Source organism: Podarcis gaigeae (genome assembly GCF_964106915.1).
Source record: "Podarcis gaigeae genome assembly, chromosome: 9".
Taxonomy (NCBI): Eukaryota; Metazoa; Chordata; class Lepidosauria; order Squamata; family Lacertidae; genus Podarcis; species Podarcis gaigeae.
Window position 1 is genome coordinate 6774797 of NC_139685.1, and position 24957 is coordinate 6799753.

The 24957-nt window shown below is 47.2% G+C and overlaps 1 protein-coding gene across 1 annotated transcript in view; it reads left to right on the top strand.

The window, feature by feature from the left end:
- The window catches only part of STRA6 (signaling receptor and transporter of retinol STRA6), a 55375-nt gene that overhangs the window by 25306 nt on the left and 5112 nt on the right, over positions 1 to 24957 (top strand). Inside the window, exons 5-15 of the mRNA XM_083698285.1 lie at positions 1298 to 1437; positions 4752 to 4918; positions 5448 to 5576; positions 12541 to 12608; positions 15959 to 16035; positions 17269 to 17330; positions 17547 to 17724; positions 20365 to 20440; positions 22097 to 22230; positions 23516 to 23633; positions 24577 to 24678. Of these exons, the coding sequence (XP_083554411.1) occupies positions 1298 to 1437; positions 4752 to 4918; positions 5448 to 5576; positions 12541 to 12608; positions 15959 to 16035; positions 17269 to 17330; positions 17547 to 17724; positions 20365 to 20440; positions 22097 to 22230; positions 23516 to 23633; positions 24577 to 24678 (1251 nt within the window). The remainder of the gene's footprint in view (positions 1 to 1297; positions 1438 to 4751; positions 4919 to 5447; positions 5577 to 12540; positions 12609 to 15958; positions 16036 to 17268; positions 17331 to 17546; positions 17725 to 20364; positions 20441 to 22096; positions 22231 to 23515; positions 23634 to 24576; positions 24679 to 24957) is intronic.

Genomic DNA, 24957 nt, shown 5'->3' on the forward strand with positions numbered 1-24957 from the left:
GTCAAAGACAAAGACAGGCCCTTCCCGTTGGCTGGCATGTGTGTGGGCTGCATGAGCATTGCCCTACATAGTTCTTTGCTGCCCCCCATGTAGTAGAAGGTGAACAATTCATGCAAAAATAATCAGATTTATGTGGGTCGGGCTAATGAACACAATGTAATGTATGCAGGTTTTGGAAGGCTTGCTTATACATTTCTGTGCCACCTTTCCTCCAAGGAGCTCCATACGGCACATATGAAACGCGCCCCTCCCCGTCTGATAACAACAACCCTGCAAGGTAGATCAGGCTCAGGGCAGTGACTGGCCCCCAGAGTCACACCCAGGGAGCTTCATAGCTGGGTGAGGGATTTGAACCCAGGTCTCTTCCAGGTCCTAGCCCTCACTTAATCTCCACAACAACCCTGTGTGGTAGGTCCTGCTGAGAGGCAGGTCACACCCAGTGAGTTTCATGCTGGAGTAGAGATTTGAACCCTGGTCTCTCCCAGGTCTTAGTCCAACGTTCTAGCCACTACGCAACTAGTAAAATGGATGTGTATACACCTGGTTAGGGAGGCTACTTCAAGCGGAGGGCCACATTCTCTTGTGAACAGCCTTCCAGGGGCCACATACTAGTGGGAGGGAAAAGTGGCTCGTCCCACCCTCCTTCCAGAGAAGCAAAAGGCATTGCCAGGGGAAGAGCAGGCTTTGTGAGGGATGTGGCAACAGGGACCATGGCATGGGCACACTTTCCAGGATGGCACTGTTGCACCTCTCTGTGCCCTTTGGTGGGAGGGGCAGCCCACAGCTCAGCGGTAGAGCATCTGCCTTGCATGCAAAAGCTCCCTGTCTCAATTGCGGTCATCTCCGGAAAAGAGCCAGGTCGCAGGTGACACATAAGGGCCCTTCATTGCTCTAGACGCTGGACAGTCACTGCCAGTTAGAGCAGGAAATACTGCCTAAGCGGCTATTGGGCAGTTTCCTAGGCCACCTGAGTTCAGCCATTCACACCTGCACATAACAAGTGAGCGTGAAAACCTCAGGTGTATTTGGCTTCTCCTACCTGGGTGCAATTTTGGGAAACAACCAAAGTCATTTGTGCAGATTCTTGTCCATGCACAGCATGAATTCATTGAGCACACCCCATCGTTCCAAAAGCTAAACACTGAAATGGTGTGGCTACACTTCAGTCTCCACTCTGGGCCTGCGGTGTGTCTGCAAGTCTGCAGAGTTTGTGGGGAGGGCAGCCCTTCTGCAGAGATGTTCCGCTGGTGCAAATGGGTCCTTTTTTTAATCATTCTCGTCTTTGTTCCTCCTTAAGCCCTGTGCATTTCTTGGAAGAGGAAGGTCACAAGGGGCTCTCTGTGGCAGTTTTTGGCATCCTCTTCTCCTCCTTATGCATCCTGGTTCTGGATAGCGACCCTCTGCCCTTCATCTCCGGCTCCTCGACCCACAATCGAGGTAACACTGAGAGTTGTTGTTATTATTATTATTTATATCCTCCTTTTCACTAGACCAGGACTCAAGGCAGCTTACATAAATCAAAACAGCCCAGATAAAATGTTGTTGTTGTTTAGTCGTTTGGTCGTGTCCGACTCTTCGTGACCCCATAGACCAGAGCACGTCAGGCACTCCTGTCTTCCACTGCTTCCCGCAGTTTTGTCAAACTCATGCTGGTAGCTTCGAGAACACTGTCCAACCATCTCATCCTCTGTCGTCCCCTTCTCCTTGTGCCCTCCATCTTTCCCAACATCAGGGTCTTTTCCAGGGAGTCTTCTCTTCTCATGAGGTGGCCAAAGTATTGGAGCCTCAGCTTCAGGATCTGTCCTTCCAGTGAGCACTCAGGGCTGATTTCCTTCAGAATGGAGAGGTTTGGTCTTCTTGCAGTCCATGGGACTCTCAAGAGTCTCCTCCAGCACCATAATTCAAAAGCATCAATTATTTGGTGATCAGCCTTCTTTATGGTCCAGCTCTCACTTCCATACATCACTACTGGCCAGATAAAATACAGAAAGCTAAAAACTTACACAAGAGAATCATTTAAAAGTAGTTAAACTCTAGTAGAATTAAAGTGATATAAAGCCAAATCTATTAAAACACAGATATTAAAAATGGCACAGCACTATAAAAAGCCCTTTCCTTTACAAAACAATTGATTCCCCAAAGCATGTCAGAACAGAGCCGTCTTCACCTCCCAATGGAAGGACCACAAGGAGGGAGCCAGTCCAGCTTCTCCAGGAAGGGACTTCCAAAGTTGTCTGGGAGCAGCCACAAAGAAGGCCCTGCCCCATGTCCCCACCAAGCATGCTTGTGAGGGTGGCAGGACCAAGAGAAGCCCCCCCCCCCCAACCTCAGAGCACAGGCAGGTTTATAGGGGAGAATACAGTCTTTCACAGAGCCTGGGCCTAAGCTGTATAGGACTTTATAGCCCTGTATAGTCATAACCAGGTTGCCTCCATGGGCACAGGAGAGATCCCTTCTTCAATGGCCTACTACACCATCCTTTTTAATTTTGTGTATTGTTCGCCACTCTGGAGACATTCAGGGCTCCAAAAGCTGCATTGTGTCTGCAAGATTTATACATTGAGAATGTGGAGAATGTGAAGACCCCTGCTGTATCGGAGCCAAGATCCAGCATCCGGCTTCTTGCAGTGGCCGAACAGTTGGCTCCAGGCAGAAAAGGCCCAAAATTGAGATAAATGCAACTTTTGAAGTATGTTATATATTGTTTCAGGAAGTGCAAATTAGGCAGAATCACCTTTAAATCTAAAGATGGTTCTGCCTAATTTGCGCTTCCTGAAACAACATATAACATACTTCAAAAGTTGCATTTCTCTCATCTTTGCAATGCAAATGCATATTCTAGGGTAAAGTGTACATAAAATGTATATATCCGTTAAAATAGCATACAAAAATGTATTATGTATGGGGAAATGGAACCCCATTCGTTTGTTCATTCATTCATTCATTCATTAGGTTTCTATACTGCCCTTCATCATAAGATCTCAGTTGTGCATATTAGGGGAAATGACCAATTGAGAGGCTCAGGTGAAAAAGGGGGGCCCTATCAGGCCCCCACCAGGCCAGCAGAACAAGTGTGCCCATTTCCCAGCTGCTGCCTCGACTCTCGGGCCTCCTGTTGCCGGCAGCTGCCTGGCTGCACACTTTGACAAAGCCTTTGCAGGGCTTGGGGTGGCAAAGGCTAGGACTGATGGGAGGAGTCCTCTGAAATCTCTGAAGGGCACCAGGTTTGGAGAATCTGCCCCAGAGCTGACATATGTCACCCCTTCCATTTTAATATAATCATGTTTTGTTTCCGTTATCACAGAGCACTAGATGACTCTTAAGAGCTGCTCCATTGTGCAACTGTGTGTATGTGTACACAGATTTAATGAACACACTGTGGACACACAATTTGCGTGGTTGGAGTTCCCCAGACATGGTGTAAATGGGTGTTTTTAAATATGAACACACACAAACCACTCATTAATCCTGCAGAGCTCAGCCATGGAGAATTCCTTATCTGTTCTGCAGGGTGTTTCCTAAACTGATGTGGTAGTTGGAGGGCAGGAGGCTAGACCAGACCGTACATTTCCAGATCTCTCACCAAGGCATGGCTGGGAGAAATTTGGGAATGCCAGGAATCCATTCCGGGGCAATGCCCCACAAATGATGGAAGGGTTCAAGGGATAGATGGCAGCTCAGGAGAGGGAAGAAATTCAATTGAGTTCACATTTAAAGGTGAACCTGCCTGATTTACACTTCCTGAAACAATATGTAAACTGAAACACTGCTTTCTTTCTTTTTTTAAAAAAAATTGCACTTCTCTTAATTGTGCAATTCAGAGCAAAAGTGTGTATATAAGACGTAAATGTGCATAAATGCATATATTAGTGAACAAATATCCTTGCTTCTGGGGGCAGTTGCTTGCAAGGATATGTACCGTACATTAGGAAAAACAGCATACAGAAAATGTGTAATTAAGAGAAATAATCACTAAAACGTTGACAGGTTTTCATGAGGACTTTAAAAAAGAGAGAGAATTTGCAGGCTGATGTAAGTGGACCTTTAAGAAATTTGCCCATCCCTATCATACAATCCTGGAACTGCAGAGTCAAAGTCTAAGCCCTTGCAATGCAGGAACCCCTAAACTAGAAGCCAGGACGCGGCTGGTGCTGTGGGTTAAACCGCAGAGCCTAGGACTTGCCGATCAGAAGGTCGGCGGTTCGAATCCCGGCGATGGGGTGAGCTCCTGTTGCTCTGTCCCAGCTCCTGCCAACCTAGCAGTTCAAAAGCAAAGTGCAAGTAGATAAATAGGTACCACTCCGGCGGGAAGGTAAACGGCGTTTCCGTGCGCTGCTCTGCTTCGCCAGAAGCGGCTTAGTCATGCTGGCCACATGCCCCGGAAGCTGTACGCTGGATCCCTCGGCCAGTAAAGTGAGATGAGTGCCGCAACCCCAGAGTCGGCCGTGACTGGACCTAATGGTCAGGGGTCCCTTTACCTTTACCTTTACCTTTACCTTAAACTAGAAGCCACACTGCTTTGGCAGCTTAAGCACCAGCACCTGTCTTTCTTCCAAGGGAATAGCTTCCAAGGAGTTCTTTTGCATGGGGGAAACTGATGCAGCATCTTCAAGGGACGTTTGTGGGAGCCCCATCGCTGACTCCACCCTGCATGCTCTCGGCATGGCCTGCCTTGCTGAATTGCCTCTGTTTGTTGTCCAACTGAGGCTCTTAACCTCTGCCCTTCTCTCCCCCTTGATCTCCCTCTCCAGAGTACTGGAAGATCATGGCTTTGCTCTATTACCCTGCCTTCTACTACCCCTTAATTGCATGTGCTACGGTCAGGCACAGAGCTGGGTACTTCTTGGGCTGCCTGCTATCCTGGTGCCATTGCGTGGTCCATCTCTGGCAGAAGGTGGAATGCCCTCAGTCGCCCAAGGTAAAGACAACCGGGGAGGCTTGGAAGGCCCTGAGGTTTGGTTGGCATGGGCCAGTTCTAAATGGCTGCAAGGAGGAAGCCCGTTCCTGGTGAGACTGGCTGCTGCTTTGCAGGAGGGGTGGGCAAGAGAACCTACCCATGTTCTGAGCAATATATGATGCCCATAATGGCACCATAGCTGTGTGTGCCTGGCCCATTTTTGCAGACCTCAAGACCCAACCGTTGGCAAAGAAAGGGCTTGCTGGGAATCAGGAGTGAGGCAAGGAGCCTCTTCAAGGGCTTTCAGCTCAGGCTCTGCTGATAGGGCGTGAAAGCAGAGGGCCCACCCGCAGGTGGTACCAGAGGCAATGAAAGGCAATCAGCAAATTCTAGCATTGTCCCAACCTCCTCTTCCTCCCTGCTGGGTTCTGCAAGGGTTGCAGGAACTTGCTGGAGTTATCCAGCAGGGGGAGAGTTGTGCTTGTAATGGGATTTATGAGTTGAACACTGGTTTGTCTTTCTTGCAGCCATTCTCTTTGTCTCTGCTCAGATTTATAGATACTATTCCCTGCTTTCTTATCTCCCCATCATCCTGTGCCTTGTGGTTTTGAGCCTTTGGTATCCTGCACAGCTCGTCAAGAGCTTCAAGGAGCAGAAGCGGAAGAAAGTGACGGTGGAGGTAAGGCATGGGAACATCCCTGGGTCAAACTAGAGGAAGATACGTCTCCGGGTGCTGGTGTAGACTGAGTGGAGCAGGGATGGGGAACCTCATCTCCTCCAGATGCTTAATTATAAGAGTACTTGTAAACCAATATATAACACACACATATGGTTTACACAACAATGAAAACACAAAAGCTGTACACAGTTAAAAACATTCAAAAGGCTAGAAACAGACCACTATTAACCAAGGTGGAAAGATGCATTCTTAATTGCTTGCCCAGCAGAATAGAAAAGTTTCCAGTAGGTGTTTCATAGTGGGCACAGAAAGCATCTGCTGAATCTCCAGTGGCGGAGAGTTCCACAGGGCTAGGCCAATGACACTAAAGGCTCAGTTGCTTGTTGTTGTCAAGTGAGCTTCACCAACTTGGGTGAACCACATTCCTGCAGGTGATCTCAGTGGGATAGAAGGGTTCAGGCCATAGCTGTCAACCTTCCCTTTTTTGGCAGGAAATTCCCTTATTCCAGCGCCGTTTCCCACTGCTATCCCAGATTGTTAGATATCCCGTAGACTGTCCCCGGGACAGGTGAGGCTGCTGATCCCTTATTTTCAAATCTGAAAGTTGACAGCTATGGTTCAGGCAAACCCTGGACCTAAGTTGTTTGGGGCTTTATAAATTAATTCTAGGACCTTACACCTGTCTCAGTAGCAGATGGGCAGCTAGTGCAGCTGTCAGCAATCTGGTCACAACATTTTGCACCAGCTGGAGCATCTGAACCAGGACCAAGGGCAGTTCCACACGGAGTGCATTGTGGTAGTTTAGCCTCAAGGCTTATGCGTGAACTACAATTCTGAGACTCCAACCCCCATTGGCCTCTGCTAGGATGTCCAAGGTTTGGGGTGATGGGAGTTGTGGTCCAACAAATCCCTAGAGGGCCATAGGCTCAGCCTCTTCGTCCCTGGAACAGAAAGGACCTTAGCACAAGAAAACAGACATTCTGCAAAGCAAAAGCCTTACTTATTATTCCTGGGACGTGGGGAGTGTGCATGGCTTTGTCACGAGGCCAACGGTGGACAGAGCTCATCTTCCCTAACCATTGGCCATGCTGGCTTGGGCTGAAGGGAGCTGAGAGTCAGAAGGACAGAATAATTCTCAGGTAAGGAAGTGTTGGGAACATCAGCAGGCACCCTTTGTTTCAACTTTTAAATTCCTGATGGAAGCAGGCAGTGAAGAATACATATTCCACAACTGTTAGCTGATTACTGATTTTAACTTTTTCATGCAGTTTTTACTGTATGGTTTTACATGCTCTTGTTGTAAACTGCTCTGATTGTTCTTATGAATAAAGGTAAAGGGACCCCTGACCATTAGGTCCAGTCGTGGCCGACTCTGGGGTTGTGGCGCTCATCTCGCTTTATTGGCCGAGGAGCTGGCATACAGCTTCCGAGTCATGTGGCCAGCATGAATAAGCCGCTTCTGGCGAACCAGAGCAGCGCACGGAAACGCCGTTTACCTTCCTGCCGGAGCGGTACCTATTTATCTACTTGCACTTTGACATGCTTTCGAACTGCTAGGCTGGCAGGAGCAGGGACCGAGCAACGGGAGCGCACCTCGTCGCAGGGATTTGAACCACCGACCTTCTGATCGGCAAGCCCTAGGCTCAGTGGTTTAACACACAGCGCCACCCGTGTCCCATTCTTATGAATAGTTGCATATAAATATACCAACTTGTGAGGGGGGAAAATACAACAGGTCTTGCCCTTGTTGAATTGGGGTTGAGTGGAATACAGGCAGGAATTCTGAGATGGTGTTGCGCTAAGGTATTACAGCAGAGCACGTGGACCTGTCTAACATTCCGACTCCCAACTGTTTCCATTACGAAACAGGTGCAAATTATGCAAGGCATTGCCAATATGTGGTGCATATTTTTGGAGTGAGCACAAATTGTAGATGCCGTACAGAAACAGAAAATGGAACCTGACCCACTTGGCAGTTCCTGAAATGTCAAGGTGACATGCATGCCTGTGTGCATTTAAAAATAACAAGTGTTTCATTTTCAAACACCTTTCCGCTCCATAACGTTCTGGCGGTGCAGAGTTTCTTTTGGTGGGGAGGAATGAGCTGTGCTCTTGTAATTACTTGATAGGCAATAGATTAAAGGTAAAGGGACCCCTGACCTTTAGGTCCAGTCGTGACCGACTCTGGGGTTGTGGCGCTCATCTCGCTTTATTGGCTGAGGGAGCCAGCATTTGTCCGCAGACAGCTTCCAGGTCATGTGGCCAGCATGACCAAGCCGCTTCTGGCGAACCAGAGCAGCGCACAGAAATGCTGTTTACCTTCCCGCCGGAGCGGTACCTATTTATCTACTTGCACTTTGACGTGCTTTCGTACTGCTAGGTTGGCAGGAGCAGGGACCAAGCAACGGGAGCTCACCCCGTCATGGGGATTCGAACCGCCGACCTTCTGATCGGCAAGTCCTAGGCTCTGTGGTTTAACCCACAGCGCCACCTGCGTCCCACTGGGCACTAGGTTAAGCTGACACAACAAAATGGCGGAATTGTCTGGCCTGGGAACAAACAGCTTTCTAAGTTCCTAGCTCAGGAGTGGGGAAAACCTTGTGGCCATCCAAATACTGTTGACCAAGCCTCAGGGACTATGAAAAAGCTGTTGTCTTGCAACAGTGGGAAGCCAATGCAGTTCTCAGCTGCATTAATAGAAGTCTCATGTTCAGTCAAGGGAAGTTCTTGTTTTTATTATGTGTTTTGTGTTTTTATCATGTATTTTTATGCTGTGAACTGCTCTGAGATCTTCAGATGAAGGGCAATATACAAATCTAATTTAATAATAATAGTTACAGGTAGGTAGCCATGCTGGTCTGCCATAGTCGAAACAAAATTTAAAAATTCCTTCCAGTAGCACCTTAGAGACCAACTAAGTTTGTTATTGGTATGAGCTTTCGTGTGCATACCAATAACAAACTTAGTTGGTCTCTAAGGTGCTGCTGGAAGGATTTTTTTTTATTTAACAATAATAATAATAAAGGTAAATGGACCCCTGACCATTAGGTCCAGTCGCGGACGACTCTGGGGTTGCAGCGCTCATCTTGCTTTACTGGCCGAGGGAGCCGGCGTTTGTCTACAGACAGCTTCTGGGTCAGCATGACAAAGCCGCTTCTGGCAAACCAGAGCAGCGCAAGGAAACACTGTTTACCTTCCCGCCAGAGCGGTGCCTATTTATCTACTTGCACTTGACGTGCTTTCAAACTGCTAGGTTGGCAGGAGCAGGAATCGAGCAACGGGAGCTCACGCCATCGCGGGGATTCGAACCGCTGACCTTCTGATCGGCAAGTCCTAGGCTCTGTGGTTTAGACCACAGCGCCACCCATGTCTGAATAATAATAATAATATTCCCATTCTATTCTGTCTTGGTCAGACCACACCTGACCACCACAGGAATGTGTGCAGAGGAGGGCAACCAAGATGACCAAGCCTTATGAGGAACAATAGAGGGAGTTGGGGATGTTTGGCCTTGAAAAGAGGAGACTCAGAGGAGAAGGGAGAGTCATCTTCAAATATCAAAGAGGAGGATGGAGGAAGCTGGTTTTCTGCTGCTCTGGAGGGCAGAACCCAAACCAGTGGATTCAAATGGCAAGGAAGGGGATTCCGACTAAAGCTTAGGAAGAACTTCCTGGCAATAAGAGCTGTTTGACAATGGATCATATTCACTCAGTCCTCAGAAGGTGGTGGACTCTCCTTCCTTGGAGGTTTTTAAGCAGAGGCTGGATGACCATCTGTCAGGGATCCTTTCGCTGTGATTCTTCAATGAGCCTTGGGGTCCCTTCTGATTCTACAATCTTGTGACTCCCTTCCCAAGGCCGACTCTAACTGAGGTGCCCTCAGCTTACAGGGTGTGTGGGAAAGACAATTTGGCTCTTGGGGGGGGGGAACAATAATCTGCTTTTTTGTTGTTGAAATCTAAACCACTTAGCTCAAGAAGATTTGAGTTTCTGAATGTTTCCTATTCAGAGCCTTACAGTGGAAGGAGGAGAGTGAGTGTTTGGAAACAGGATCATAATCCAAACGATTGGCACAGGGTTTTTATTTTAAGAAAGAAAGCTCTATTTAAAAATAAATAAATAATCGATAGAAGCCCAAATCTGCACTCGGATTTTAGGGCTTAGCCCAATCCACAACTCTGGGATAAGGAGTCGGAACAGAACATTCCTTCTTATTCCACTTCAGATATTTGTGCAGATCTCCAGCTGGGATCCTGCAACAACCTTGTGTAGTGACAGACCCACTCCTCTCCCCACGATAATTAGCACCTCCGCAACTGCGATCACAAAGGCTGGCGAGGCATATGGGAATTATGCAAGGCATTTTTAAATAGGTTGCAGAAGTCGGGTGCTTCTTAAAAAATATAAGAAGTGTGCTGAGGTTGTTGCGGAAACAATGAAGGTGCAGCATCCCTACGCTGGGTCTTTTCTGGGTTGGCGCAAGCAAGAGCATACCCTGACTTTCAGTGGCAAAGAGAGAGGTCACCAACAGAGCTTCACTCAAAGTAGATCTAATATAAACACAATAAATAAATATATCATGGGTGTCTTTGCTACATATCACAGCCTGCATGTTGGTGGGTAGCCTTTCACAATATGGTTTTGCTTCCTGCGGGAAGATGCTGGAACAATCAGCTATGAGCCTCTTCCTGAATCACTGCCTTGCCAACCCACCGTGGTGCCAGTCCTTGCCCACTGACTGTAGCGTCAGATGGTGACTTGAATGTGTGAATGAGACATCGCAGATTAATCAGCGCAGATGGTAGCATTTCTGGAGGGGCTCAGAATTCTATGATTCTATGTAGAAGATCCCAACTTCAATCCCCAGTATCTTCATGCAGGGCCAGGAAATAATCCTTTCTGGAATGCTAGAGAGTCATGGCAAGTTAGTGGAGAGTCTCACTGGAGAGACAGTGTGGTGTAGTGGTTAGAGTGTCAGACTAGGACCTGGAAGAGGCCAGGGTTCAAATCACCCACTCGGTGCCAGTCGCTGCCTTTCAGCCTAACTTGCCTTGCAGAGTTGTTATGCGGATTGAGAGAGCCTTGTATGCTACACTGAGCTCATTGGGCGGCAGAGTAGGTTATAAATGCAATAAATTATAATTATACTAATTTTGCCCTTTTGAAAAGATGCAGCTCCTACCATATTATCCCCAATCAAAGCACATTTGCCACATTGCAGTTGAAGGGCAAGTCTACCTAAAACGTTTCCTCTACAGCACTAGAGACATCTGGCCAGGCAGCGCATGAATTTTCCTGTACAATTGGTGGTTTTGTCCTTTAATTCAAAGAGACTTTTTACTTGAACCACCTGGAGACCATATTTTCTGGTCCTTCTGGTCCTCAAGGGAGTAATTGGAGAATCCTGTGTGGTCTTTGCCCCAGCCCCCTTTGCTTTTTAATTTATTCTTCATCTCATCCTCCTTCCTTGCCCTGATTTCCCAGGTGGTGTCTGCCATCAAATATCTCTTGGATGAATTGCTTGCATTTTCTCTCTGGCCCCAGACAGCCACCAGAATCTCAAGATGGGGCTTGTCACGTTAGTACTCCATGGCTCAAGCTCAGACTCAGACTGGCTCCTGGGTTGCGGTAGCCCTTGGCAAAGTGTTTTCCTGATGGAGCAAATGGCCACTTTGATTTTCCACAATTCCCACAATGCAGCGCTGGCCCTTGGGCATTGCGGGGGCTTATAGGGCAGCCACTGCCCACAGCCAGAAGCCCAGGGCAGAGAAAGCTGGATGCCCCCGCAGCTGTCAAAGGGTGCCAGTTTCCTATACCAGGCCTGCTATAAACCCAAGCAGTTCTTGAGCCGATGATGGCCAAGTACCTAACAAGAATGTGCAGCAGGGGTGATTATTGGAGCTGTCAGTTAATTCATTTTCCAACTAATTAACTATTCATTTTGCAAATTGCAAAACTGCTCATGTTTGTCATGTTCATAATTAATGGGCTTTTACAGGTGTGCACCTAATATTCTTTTACGTAATGTGCAAAGCGGCCTCTTACATTTTTGCAACAGCCCCTTTAGCTATGTGACAATTGAGTCGAACCGATGGATTGATTGAGACCACTGTACCTTTTCAACAGGGGCATTTTGGGGCGGAAGTGGGGTGTTTCCAAGGCCCAGTTACACAACAATGGCTTAAAAGCCAAATCAGAGTGAGGGCAATGCTTTCTGCCATTACTCTGAATGGGCAAGCATTTTCATGCCATTTCACAGCCCTGCGGAGCAACTGCCCAACTGGAGTTGTGTTTTGCAGCCCCTGCTTTGGTGTGGTCTGGCTTTCAAGACCACCCAGCCTGGCTGGTGAGCTTAATAAATGGCGATTGTGCCAGGCTAGGTCTTCTGAGCCCCAGATCCCTTGCCCCTTTCCCTAAACACACACACACACACACTTTAAAAAAGGAAAATACATAGTTTATGTGGTGGGCTGGGCATGCTGTGAAATGCAGATGTTTCTGCAAATGTTCCCCACCCCCCTATCCTAAATTTTCTCTGGAACTTCCATACTTGTAAATTAGCAAATTGGGGCTATGAAGCTGTACCCCAAATCCTTTAAGTACGCAGCAAGGTTCCTACTTTCCCCTTATATTTCAAATGCTGTCTGTAGACCTGTACATTTGGAAGGGACCCAAAGGGTGATCTAGGTCCTGGTCCCCCCCCCAAAAAAAAACAGGAATCACAGCTAAGAGAGCATGGCCTAATCTGGAGATATGGTCACATTCACACAATACCTCTAAAACACTCTAGTACTACTAAAACAGTCACGGGTGCTGGGAACTCTAGCTCTGTTGGGTGAACACCCTTGGGGTGGAAGCTATGCCAATTGAAGTGGCTTTAGAGCACTTTCAGTGGGGGTGGGGGCAGATGCGACCTTGCACCAAAAATTCATGTGGAATAATCAGTCTTTTGTGTCTGTTTTAAGCTGCCGGGGAGCGGCTATTACGAAGACTATCTGAAGAATATCCTGGCAAAAAGGACACCAAATAAAAGGTAAAACCTCTCTCTCTCTTTCTCTCTCTCTCTCTCTCTCTCTCTCTCTCTCTCTCTCACACACACACACACACACACACGGCCTGCCTTTCATTCAGCAAAACCGCATCCCAAAATCTGGAGATGAACTGGAACTGGAATGGGGGTGAGTGGGCAAGTTGGCCACAGAATATCCCTGTATCTTGTTTCATCTTTTTTGTAAACCGCTTTTAGGGTTGTTGTTGTTTTAAACAACAACAACAACACACCAAGCCATGAGTAAATTTTATAACATAAATAAAAATAAGAATAACGTGGCTCTCTATCTGGCCCAAGCCACGCTCCTTGCTGGCCCCAATCCACACCCTCCTCTAGTGCATATCCCCTCCCAGAGAGCTTGACCTATGATCACATGTCTGGGTTGGCTGAGTGGAGCCATGAGCATAGAAACCTCTGGCTTTTGCAGGCTGGATGGTAGTCTATTATACCAAGGCAACAGTAGCTCCACCCACTTTTTAAATAAATTAATCAATATGAAGCAAGAAAGGCGAATTAAAGACAACACATTATTAGGTTAACAACAACAGACACACAACAAGCAGGTATGATAAAAAAATAGAAGGCTGGATATAATTTTAAACTTAGAGTAAAATAAAGCCCCTTACTGTCATGGGTGGAATGGATCATATATTGTTGAATCAATCAAATCCAGTGATAAGCAAGGGGGGGGGGGCATACCCTGTTCTTCCCTATGGGCATAAGTAGTAAAATTGTAGCACCCTGCTTGTGGTTAACGCTTAGCTGGAATGAAATATTCAACGCAGCAATAGAGAAATTAAAATAATAATTTATTTGTCAGACAAATAAATGAGAGGCACAGTGGTATATGGTTACCAAGCTCTGGCCTGGCCTCCTGCCATTATGGCCAGCACTTATATTTCCTTAACCCAGCCCCCTTGCTCCTCCTGTGGCTGCCTCTGTCCAATCAGCCTGGTTGAAATTCCTATTGGCTGTTTGCTAGAACCAATCACAAAAGATACACCCATTTCCTTTTGCCTTTTATGGAAAATAAAAAGCTATATATTCTTCTATCTATAAATGACAAATAAGTAGTCATATATCTTACATTTGTCTCAACAAGGAACCTTAATTACCAGCTCACCTCTTGCCCTCCTTGCCCTATTGCCCTCCAAAACAGATGGTTAATCTTAAATTTTTATCTTAAACAGATGTCAAGGATCTTGAGTTCACATCATCATTGAAAGATCTCCTTCTTTTGGAGGTCTTTAAACAAAGGCCTGACAACCATATGTGTGCTCTAATGATGTTTCCTGCTTGGCAGGGGGGCTGGGCTGATGGCCCCTGTGATCTCTTCCAACTATATGAAATAAGAATCTAGCATAAGGATTTAACATTTCTTAGTTTCTAAATCCTTTGCATAATTACATTTAAGCCAATATATTTAATACATAACATAAATAACCTTTTAAAAGGAAAAGAAATCTTAAAAGGATCTCAGTTTAAGAAAGAAACAACTTTAGAAAAAGACTTCCCAAAATACTCCCTCCCTTTCTGCCAGCCAGATGCTTTTCCATTGCTCTTGACCTTTTAACCTTAGGAAAATATGGCTCAAGTTTAATGGGAGGCACATGGTTTTATTTTACTATTTATCAACTCTTAATTATGTTTTCTCAGCCTTTTTTATATTCTGTAATATGTAGGGTCAGTGTAACCTTGGCTCTCAGCCTGTAATTCCCTTTTTAGACTTTGAGAATTGTTTTCTGCTATATATCAGGGGGGCCCCTTGTCCAGGAGGATAAACATCTTGCCAAGGTTCTTAGGCAGCTGGTCTTCTGCCTGGCATGAAACATTTGTGAATTTTTAAGCTCATTTTAAAATACAGGCCCTAATCAAAAATATAAGCTTTGATAAAAATGCAGGCTATGATTAGATGCCTCAAAATCAAAGCAGACATTTGGGAATCTACCCTTTTTACGTTGTCCGTTGGAGCTGTGTGGTTTGTTGGTTACTTTCCTACTAGCGGAGAGCTGCGTGAAGCCCGAACCCTGGGGGGCGCTGAGCTCAGCGCGCCCCAGGCTTCTGGGTGCAGGCGAAGTCGCGCAGCTCTCCCACGGCTTGCGGAGAGCTTCCTGAAGCCTGGAGAGCGAGAGGCATCAGTGCGCACCGATTCTCCTGCTCTCCAGGCTTCAGCGAAAGCCTGCATTCGCCCCATAGGACGCACACACAATTCCCCTTCATTTTTGGAGGGGGGAAAGTGCGTCCTATAGGGCGAAAAATACGGTAAATCAAGCTCCCAAACTTTGGAACTGCCACATCCACTTTTTGATAGGTTTGAAAAATAATATTGGTTTGTTTATAGTTCATAGATAGATAGATAGATAGATAGATAGATAGGGTTGGGTTACAGACGGTTCAGGTTACAGACACTTCAAGTTACAGACTCCGCTAACCCAGAAATAGTACCTCGGGTTAAGAACTTTGCTTCAGGATGAGAACAGAAATTGCGCGGCAGCAGGAGGCCCCGTTAGCTAAAGTGGTACCTCGGGTTAAGAACAGTTTCAGGGTAAGAACAGACCTCCAGAACGAATCAAGTTCTTAACTCGAGGTACCACTGTAGATTAGATAGATATAGATAGATAGATGATAGATAGATGATAGATTAGATAGATAGATAGATAGATAGATAGATAGATAGATGATAGATAGATGATAGATAGATAGATAGATAGATAGATAGATAGATAGATAGATAGATAGATGATAGATAGATAGATAGATAGATGATAGATAGATAGATAGATGATAGATAGATAGATAGATAGATAGATAGATAGATAGATAGATAGATAGATAGATAATAGATAGATATAGATGAGTAAAAAATATAGCTTGAAGGCTGGAGCTAACCCACTGTCCACTGCCTCTCTCATTTGCTAGCATTGCTAAAAAAGTAACATAAAATGCACTGGAGTCCCATTGGTAAAGTGGAAAAAAGGTTCTTTGCTTCCAGTTGCATACTTCACATTCCCAAGAATGGCTTCGGATTCTAAGAATACGCCATGAGAGGTTGTGTCATGGCTGCCTCGTGCAGAAGAGAGAGAGAATGAGAGCGAGCAGGAGAAAGGGGTGCAGCCTGGGTGTGAAGTGGGAAAGCACAAAGTGTATTTTCCCAGACTATCTGCTAGTGCTGGAGGCATGCAAGGCTGCTTATACCCAGCAAAAGTTGTCAATGAGGCATTGCGGCCCTCAGCCTGAAAAGGGTCCCCTGGCCCTGACCTCGTGTCTTGGTGTGTTTGTGGTGTGTGCCTCTTCTTGTCTGCCTGAGCCAAACTTTCTTTCTGTCCCTCTAGCATCAACAGAGCCAAGCCAAGCCTGCTGTCAAGGATCCGCTCCTATGTCTGCTCATTCCTCTACGCACCTCAGGAAGGTACTGCATGCACAGATATTTCGAAAGGCTCCATTGTTGCTTCGGCTTGTTCGTAGGTCCTCCACCCGCAAAAGAGGCTGTAGGTGCACAAAACAGGTGGAGAAACGAAAGCCACCGTGGGTGCGTCTTGAAGCGGGTCCTGGCAACCAGGGATTATGAAGGCCACACGATTCCGTCAAGGGATGCTGCCAGTTTCGCAGTGATAGCTTCATAAAGTCAAATCAGAGTGAGAGTAGTGCTTTCTGCCCTCACTCTGAATGGACAAGCGTTTTCATCCCATTTCACAGCCCTACGGAGCAATCAGGTGGAGGAAGGGGGTGCGGTGGGGCGGTGCGCCCCAGGTGTCACCACCCGCCCCGTTGGGAACAATGACTATCATTTCTGGCAGACCACCCTACTTAGCTAATAAGCTGAATTTGACTTAAAAGGTAAAGGTAAATGGACCCCTGACCATTAGCTCCAGTCGTGACCCACTCTGGGGTTGCGGCGCTCATCTCACTTTATTGGCCAAGGGAGCCGGCGTACAGCTTCCAGGTTATGTGGCCAGCATGACTAAGCCGCTTCTGGCGAACCAGAGCAGTGCACGGAAATGCCGTTTACCTTCCCGCCGGAGCGGTACCTATTTATCTACTTGCACTTGATGTGCTTTCGAACTGCTAGGTGGGCAGAAGCAGGGACTGAGCAACGGGAGCTCACCCCGTCGCAGGTATTCAAACCACCAACCTTCTGATTGGCAAGTCCTAGGCTCTGTGGGTTAACCCACAGCGCCACCCATGTCCCTGAATTTGGCTTAGGAAGCAGCAATTGTGCATGTGTTTTTGTGGCTGTTGGATTTCTTTGTGGGTTCTTGGGACACATCTCTTGATTATATACTTCAGTTGTTTGGACCAAAGCTTTTCTCTCTCTCTCTCTCTCTCTCTCTCTCTCTCTCTCTCTCACACACACACACACACACACACACACACAATTGTGTTTTCACCCATTTCATTTAAGCTACTCTACATCCATGGCATAGACTGCATTTCTGCATTCCATTTATGTTTAACTCCCAACCTTTTTTACATTTCCTTCTTTGCACTGTATAAACCTGACAACTTACGTCTCAAGTTCCATGCAACCAGTGGAGCGGACTCTGACCCACCAATGCTTCTTTCGTTAACAACATCGGAAAATTTTATGGAACTGTTGGGTGCTACCCATGTGTGATTGTGATTTTTTTGTGTGGAATTGCAGGCTTCCAAATCCCTCTGAAGCTGGTTATCTCCCTGGCCACATCTGTGATTGCTGTCTATCAGGTAAGAACCTAAGAACCCACGGCCTATCCAGCCCAGGATTCTGTTCTCATGGGTGCCCACAAGCAGAATAGCGCTCTATTGTACATGTCTCCCAACAACTGGTACCCAGAGACATAAGAGCATCAGAAGAGCCTGCTGGGTCAGGCCAGTGGGCTATCTAGTCTAGCATTCTGTTCTCTCAGTGGCCAGCCAGGTGAACCTTCTCTTGGTTTACAGGTGGCCCTCCTCCTCCTGGCAGTCTTCGTCCCCAGCATCCAGATAGTAAGGTCTGGGATGACCAAGGAGCTGACTGCACTCTTCATCCAGTTTGGTTTAGTCCCCTCTGAAAATCCCGCTGGGATCCCTGGAGACAAAGAGTTAGCCACCCTCAAGCACTACATCTGGTCGCTAGAAGGTGAGTCTTTGGGGCCCTGGTCTTAGAATCATAGAATCATAGAATCATAGAATCATAGAGACCACAAGGGCCATCGAGTCCAACCCCCTGCCAAGCAGGAAACACCATCAGAGCACTCCTGACATATGGTTGTCAAGCCTCTGCTTAAAGACCTCCAAAGAAGGAGACTCCACCACACTCCTTGGCAGCAAATTCCACTGTCGAACAGCTCTTACTGTCAAAGTTCTTCCTAATGTTTAGGTGGAATCTTTTTTCTTGTAGTTTGGATCCATTGCTCCGTGTCCGCTTCTCTGGAGCAGCAGAAAACAACCTTTCTCCCTCCTCTATGTGACATCCTTTTATATATTTGAACATGGCTATCATATCACCCCTTAAGCTCCTCTTCTCCAGGCTAAACATGCCCAGCTCCCTTAGCCGTTCCTCAGAAGGCATCGTTTCCAGGCCTTTGACCATTTTGGTTGCCCTCCTCTGGACACGTTCCAGTTTGTCAGTGTCCTTCTTGAACTGTGAGTGTCCTTCTTGAACTGTCTTGTTGACAATGTCCCTTTCTGCCCCTGATAAGAGCAAACTCTGGAGCTGGTCACAGAATCGCTGAATTGCAGAGTTGGAAGGGGTCCCATCTAGTCCAACCTTCTGCACTGCAGGAATCACAACTGGAGCATCCCCAAGAAATGGCTCTGAAGAACTAAAGAAACTAAAGGATATAAGAGTGCCCATTCCTGGCTGCACCCCCTGCCAGCATTTTTATTTTTCAATTGTTTCCCACCCTGCCACCCCAAAAATAACGAAACTGTAGGAACACGAACTGGGTCACAAGCCCAGTTATACAATAAGGTCTCCACATGAATGCAGTCTAGTCTTTTGTATTTATCTTGGAGCATATCTCTTAAGCACATTAATGATCAATATATCCTCTCCAGAGCTGGTTGGCCCCCTAACTGAGAAGCTAAAAATAATGATAATAAATGTTGAGCCAGCATTTTAGTCATTGTCCCCATAATTCAATTGAAGTGACCTTTCCCCTTTCCCAAGTTTGCTGAGCTATCAAAATGTCAATTAACAGATACATAATGAATTCAGCTTAGTGCCAAGATCTTTTAAATCTCCCAGAATTCTCTGCACAGGATTTGGTTTTTTCTGGATTCGCCTTTCTTCCAATTTTGTTCTAAATCATGGATGTAGCCATGATTTATGGGGGGGGCAGGCTTTATGTGTGTGGGGGGGGGTAGAACTTCAGCTAGTTAAGTACCGTATTTTTTGCTCTATAGGGCGCACCGGATCATAGGGCACACCTAGTTTTTAGGGGGGGGATGAAGAAAAGCATTTTTATCCCCCCCCCCCCGCCCCAAAGAGCAAAGAAGCCAAGACAGCCACCAACCCCTCTTGCTCGCCAGGCTTCAGCGAAAGCCTGCATTCGCTCCATAGGACGCACACACATTTCCCCTTCATTTTATATTATAGTGCGTCCTATAGGGCGAAAAATACGGTATTTTGTATTGATCTACTTGATTTAAGGGGGCAGCTGCCCATGCACTAAACTTTGGGTTTTCCCCAAGAAAGGAGTGGGAGAATGGGGAAAGCACACAGGCCTCTGCTTTCTAGGCATGGGAAAAGTAGGAATGTGGACGAGCACTTTGAGAACCAAAATTCCCCAATCCTTCCATCCTTAATTGTGGTCATTGCATTATTGTCCTCAAATTGGACTGTTGCTACAAAATGGAAAGGAAGGTTAACGCGTTCTCCTATTACTACCTGGGTATCTTTCATCTGATGAAGAGGGCAAGTTCCAAACACTGGGATGCTGATACGGCTGTGTAGTTATCAAGTTGGCTGCCTGCCCCATGTGCTTCAATGTTTCTCCAAGTGTTTTTCTCTTTTTTGAAATCCTAAGTTCCTAGCCCTCATGCTGTGCGTGCAGAGACCTTTCTGAAGTTCAGAGGGGATGGATTCTGGATGTAGGGAAGCGTTGCAGGCGGGATCAGGGTCTGTGGTCAAAGTTTCCTAATCTGAGGGGCGTCTTATGGCATGCAAACATCCTTGTCATTGTGGGGTCCGTTGGAATCCTTTAGGCGGATTCACCCTCTTTCCCTGCTTTATTTCTGGGCCATTTGCCAGCAAGCTAAAAGCAGCGCTCAGTGCCAAGAAGCAAAGGGGGAGTGAAATCCAGGCAGCAGTTTCACCCCACAGATGGTAGTGCAGTGCTCAGAAAGGCTTGCAGGGGAGCGGGGGAAATGTGGTAGAATCCTGCATTTGGCACAGAGAGGATGGGATGGAAGGAGGGGGAGGGGGAGTGCATAGCCGATGACAGGCTGACTGACAAGCAGGCAGACAGGCAGACAAATGGGCTGCTGCCTGTCTTGTCAGCTCTCCCTGGTGATAAGGACCCTCCCTCTTGCAATAGCAGAATGGCAGAAGCACACCTGAACCAAGGGAATGCAGGTGAGAGTCAGGGAGCACACCTGCACCAAGATACCACTTTAAGCAACCCCCTGCTTCCCCCAAAGAATTATGGGAGCTGTACTTTGTGAAGGGTGCTGCTGAGAGTTGCTAAAAGGTCCCGATTCACCTCCCAGAGCTGCAATTCCCAGAGTTCCCTGGGAAGAGAGGGACTGGTTGCGAAACCACTTCTGTTTTTTGCAGTCTGCTTCGTCTCCTCCCTGGTCGTCTCCTGCCTGCTGACTTTCTGTATGCTGATGAAGTCCATGGGGAAGCACAGGTGAGCCTGTCCTTCTGGACTCCACGGGGGGGCAGGGAAGGGAGGTCCATCAGGGCAAACGGGGCTCTGCCCCACCCAAATCGGGCTGCCCCAAGCCAGCCCCCCTCCTGCTTCTCTTAACTGGCAAGAGATATGGCATGGCATTCCCTTCGCCTTCCTCCTGCTCCATTTCACTTTAAGTGCTCCAGCTGAAAACCCTGATCTAGCATTGCAGAAGCTCCGTGGTTTGTGCATCAAGCCACTTCCACTGTTGTTCTCATCCCTGCTTTGAGAACAAATGCCTTCACTTGGCACCCACCATCCTAAAAGTCCTTCTTTCACAATGAGGGGTTGATCTATGGAAGCCCTTCCCCCGGGAGGGAGGGATGGCTGCCAACGTGGATGGCTTTAGAAGAGGATTGGACAAATTCATGGAGGAAGAGAGCTCTTTCCACGGCTACTGCGATACCACGATAGCTGTGCTCTGCCTCCACAGCGGGAATCTACAAAAATGCAAACGCAACACGCTGGCTAATAACTGTTAGTAAATATATAATCAGTATGATGTCATTCAAAATAAACGAATAAGCCACTTCAAAATAATATAAATATCATACAACACATCTCACAAAATATACAAGTGACTGCAAGTTGTTATGTGTGTCAGAGTCAATCAAAGGTTCAAACAACCAATGAATAGGAATGCCAAACCGTCTCTCAAAGGAAGACGTCTCAGCAGCTACATTATCCAGTGAGCACTGATCCACTAGTATGATCTTCACTAGTATGTATATTTCATTGATAATTATTCGCTGATGAAGACTTTATTTCGAAACAGTTGAACTATTCCAGATGCACTGTCCTTTTGAGACTTCGGAGTAACGTCTTCCTTTGAGACTTGTGTGAGACGTCTTCCTTTGAGAGACGGTTTGGCATTCCTCACTACTCATTGGTTTTTTGAACCTTTGTTTGACTCTGATACACATAACAACTTGTATATTTTGTGAGATGTGTTGTATGAGATACGTATAATTTTGAAGTGACTTATTCGTTTATTTTGAATGACATCATACCGATTCTATATTTACTAACAGTTACAGTGGTGCCCCGCAAGACGAACGCCTCGCAAGACGGAAAACCCGCTAGACGAAAGGGTTTTCCGTTTTGGAGGCGCTTTGCAAAACGAATTTCCCTATGGGCTTGCTTCGCAAGACGAAATGTCTTGCGAGTTCCTGCGGGTTTTCCCCCCCTTTCCCCCCCTTTTCCTAAGCCGCTAAGCCGCTTATCAGCTGATCCGCTAAAAGCCGCTAAACCGGTAATAGCGCTAATCCGCTAAGCTGTCAAAGGGCTTGCTTCGCGAAAAAACCGCTATACGAAGAGCCTCACGGAACGGATTAATTTCGTCTTGCGAGGCACCACTGTATTAGCCAGCGTGTTGTGTTTGCATTTTTGTAGATTTGTCACATTTTGCAACACAGGGGTTTGTGTTTGTTTCCAGCTTCTGAATACTAGTTGCTGGAAACCACAGGAGGGGTTTCTGCAGAGCTAGATGAGGAGCCCCCTTCGGCCTGGTCCAGCAGGCTCTCCCTACGTTTTCATCTATCCTCCTTAGGTGCTCTCACATTCCACTTGACTGCATCTCCCCCCCCCCCCCGGTTTCCCCCTCTCCGTTTTCAGGATCAACCTCCAGCGTCTGTACCAAGGGGGAGTCAGAGACGTCTTCTATTGCTCTCGCAAGCTTCAGCCTTCACAGCAGGCTCTGGTGTGCTGGATGTTCTTTGCCAGCTTCCAAACTGCATTTGCCTGCTTAGGTAAACAATATGCTGATTTGTTCCTATTGTGTAAGGATTGGGGCGGAGGTGCTGGTGTGTTAGAGAAAGGTGCTCCAGAGCAATTTGTGAAAAACAGAGGATAACTGCAATGGAAACTAACCCAATAAAACCTGCAACAAAGGGTCATCTCCTCCAACCCACGTGGTGCTCTAACCCAAGACCCTGAGATTAAGAGTGCTAGAGCAACTGAGTGGTCCTGTTCCATGTTGCTACTTGCACTTTGACGCGCTTTCGAACTGCTAGGTTGGCAGGAGCAGGGACTGAGCAACGGGAGCTCACACCGTCATGGGGATTCAAACTGCCGACCTTCTGATCTTTAGGCAAAGACCAGTACAGTCATACCTCTTGTTAAGTTTGCTTCAGGTTAAATCTTTTCAGGTTGCGTTCCGCGGCGACCCGGAAATACCAGAAAGGGTTACTTCCGGGTTTCGCCGCTCGCGCATGCGCAGACACTCAAAATGACATCACGCGCATGCACAGAAACAGCGAATCGTGACACGCGCAGATGCAGGTTGTGTTCTGCTCATGTTATGAACGGGCTCCAGAATGGATCCTATTCACAACCAGAGGTGCCACTGTATGTGTGATTACTCCAAAATGTTGCTAAGACAGCCCACCCACTTTGGGGGCCCTCAGAACCATTCTGCATCCTGAGCCCCGCAGCGCTATTGGGATCTGGCTTGGATTGACAGGCTCTGATGCAGGTGAGGGAGAAACACAGGAGGAGGGGCATTCAGTGCTCTGGTAACCTCCAGGCTAGAGGAGTGTGTGTGATGTATTTTGTGTTTTTATCCTGTGAACGGCCCCTTGATCTTTGGATGAAGGGCAGAATATGTATTTAATGATGGATGGTGATGACAATCTCCCCTTTCCACCCCAACTTTGGCCTCTTTGAAAGCAGGGGCATACAAGGGGGGGCGGAGGGGGCGGTCCACCCCAGGCACTATTGGGAGTGACAAGAGGTCCGCTGCCCCCCCCCCAGCTGTAGAGCAGCCAAGGGCACACATGCAGTTAGTATGAGTGCCGCTTGCATGGCGTCTGTGCCTCTCACACGGCGACCATACAGGCTGCCATGCATACGCAGTCTGTTCAGACGTTGCACATGCGCCACTAGGCGGTTTGCCCCCTCCCCCTCGGCATCCCGCCCCGGGTGCCCGAGAGGGTTCCTCTGCCACTGTTTGGAAGGGGAAGAGCAGGCAGTACTGAGCTGGACGGTCTGTCTAGCCTGTCCTGTTGTGACGGTATGTTCTTGCCCCTGTTCCAGGTCTGCTCATCCAGCACATCGTCTTCTTCGTCTGCACTGTGATTTTCACTTTCTTTGTGGTCATCCCCCTGCAATCCGGCAGCAACATGCTCCTCTTTAAAATCATGGCGAACATGTGGTAAGAGGTCTACAGGCCTAATGGGCGACATACCCAAGCTTAAATCTGCAAAATGCCAAGATCGAAAATGTTAACCCAAATGAAAACTCCCTTGCATGGAGGATGCTCAAGTCAAGGGGGAAGGCACTTCTGCAAATGTCCAGCCTTTGCTTTTGGAGCAAGGATAGGTTTCAGGCCCTCCTTCCATCACACTGGCATTGCATTTGAAGATGACGTTGGCCCTTGAGTGTCTGTTTCTCTTATTCTCCTCTTAACATAGCAGCCACAAGAATGACAAGATCCTGACTGCGGCATGCAGAGAAGAAGGTGTTAACTCTTTCCTACCATGCTGTGGTCCCACCACATTTAAACAATTGCCGACCAACCAATGTGGTTGTCCAGATTTTGTGGGTCACAGCTCCTACTGGCCCTGCCTTTGACTTTGCTGGCCAAGGATGATGGGAGTTGGACCCCACCACATGAAGTAGCCACATGACTCTCAGAAATCTAGGTAACTGTGGCATTTCTGAATGCACCCATCCACCCCACTGCCCCTGCCACCACCACGCTGCCAAGTACTGAATAGTATTTTTTTCATAGAACTTTGGAATGGAAAGCAACCTTGGAGGTTAACTTGTCCAACTGCAGCATCCCAAAGAGATGATTCTCCAGGCTCTGCATAAGCCCCCAGTTTAAATGCCCCACCACAACCCAAGGCAGTCTTTTTGTACTTGAGTGCTAAGGAAAAAATTCCCGTCCACTGAAATCTTTGATTTGCAGAAGATGTCTAGATCACTGAGCATTATTCATCTGGAAAGGTTCTAAGACTGAAGTTTCCTCTTCACCCTTGCAATTTCACAGATCCCTTGAGTGGAACCGTGACTATTGCACCAGTTTAAAACTCTCATGAAAATACTATACCCTGAGCAAAACTGGCCACTTCTGATTTGCTTTCTTTGTCCAGGCCTTTCTGGTTGACCTTGGTGCTGGCTGTGGTTGCACAGAACCTGCTGACTCACTACTATTTTCTGGAGCGTGGCCACCTCCCTAGGGAGCTGACCAACAGGTGACTATGGAAGTTGTTCATCCCAGTTAGAGCATGAGAGAGCAGCACCTCTCTCTTGCAACGGCTGTACTTGTTAACATCTCAGGGTTCAGATGATGGAATATGGACCACAGCTGTGATGTAGGCAATGACCACATGTGCAGTATCATATCACTTAAAAAAATCATGGCTTTCCCCCAATGAATCCTGCAAAATGTAGTCTGTTAAGAGTGCTAGGAGTTGTCTGGAGACCCCTAGTCCCCTCACAGAATTACAGTTCCCAGAGTGCTTGAACAATCA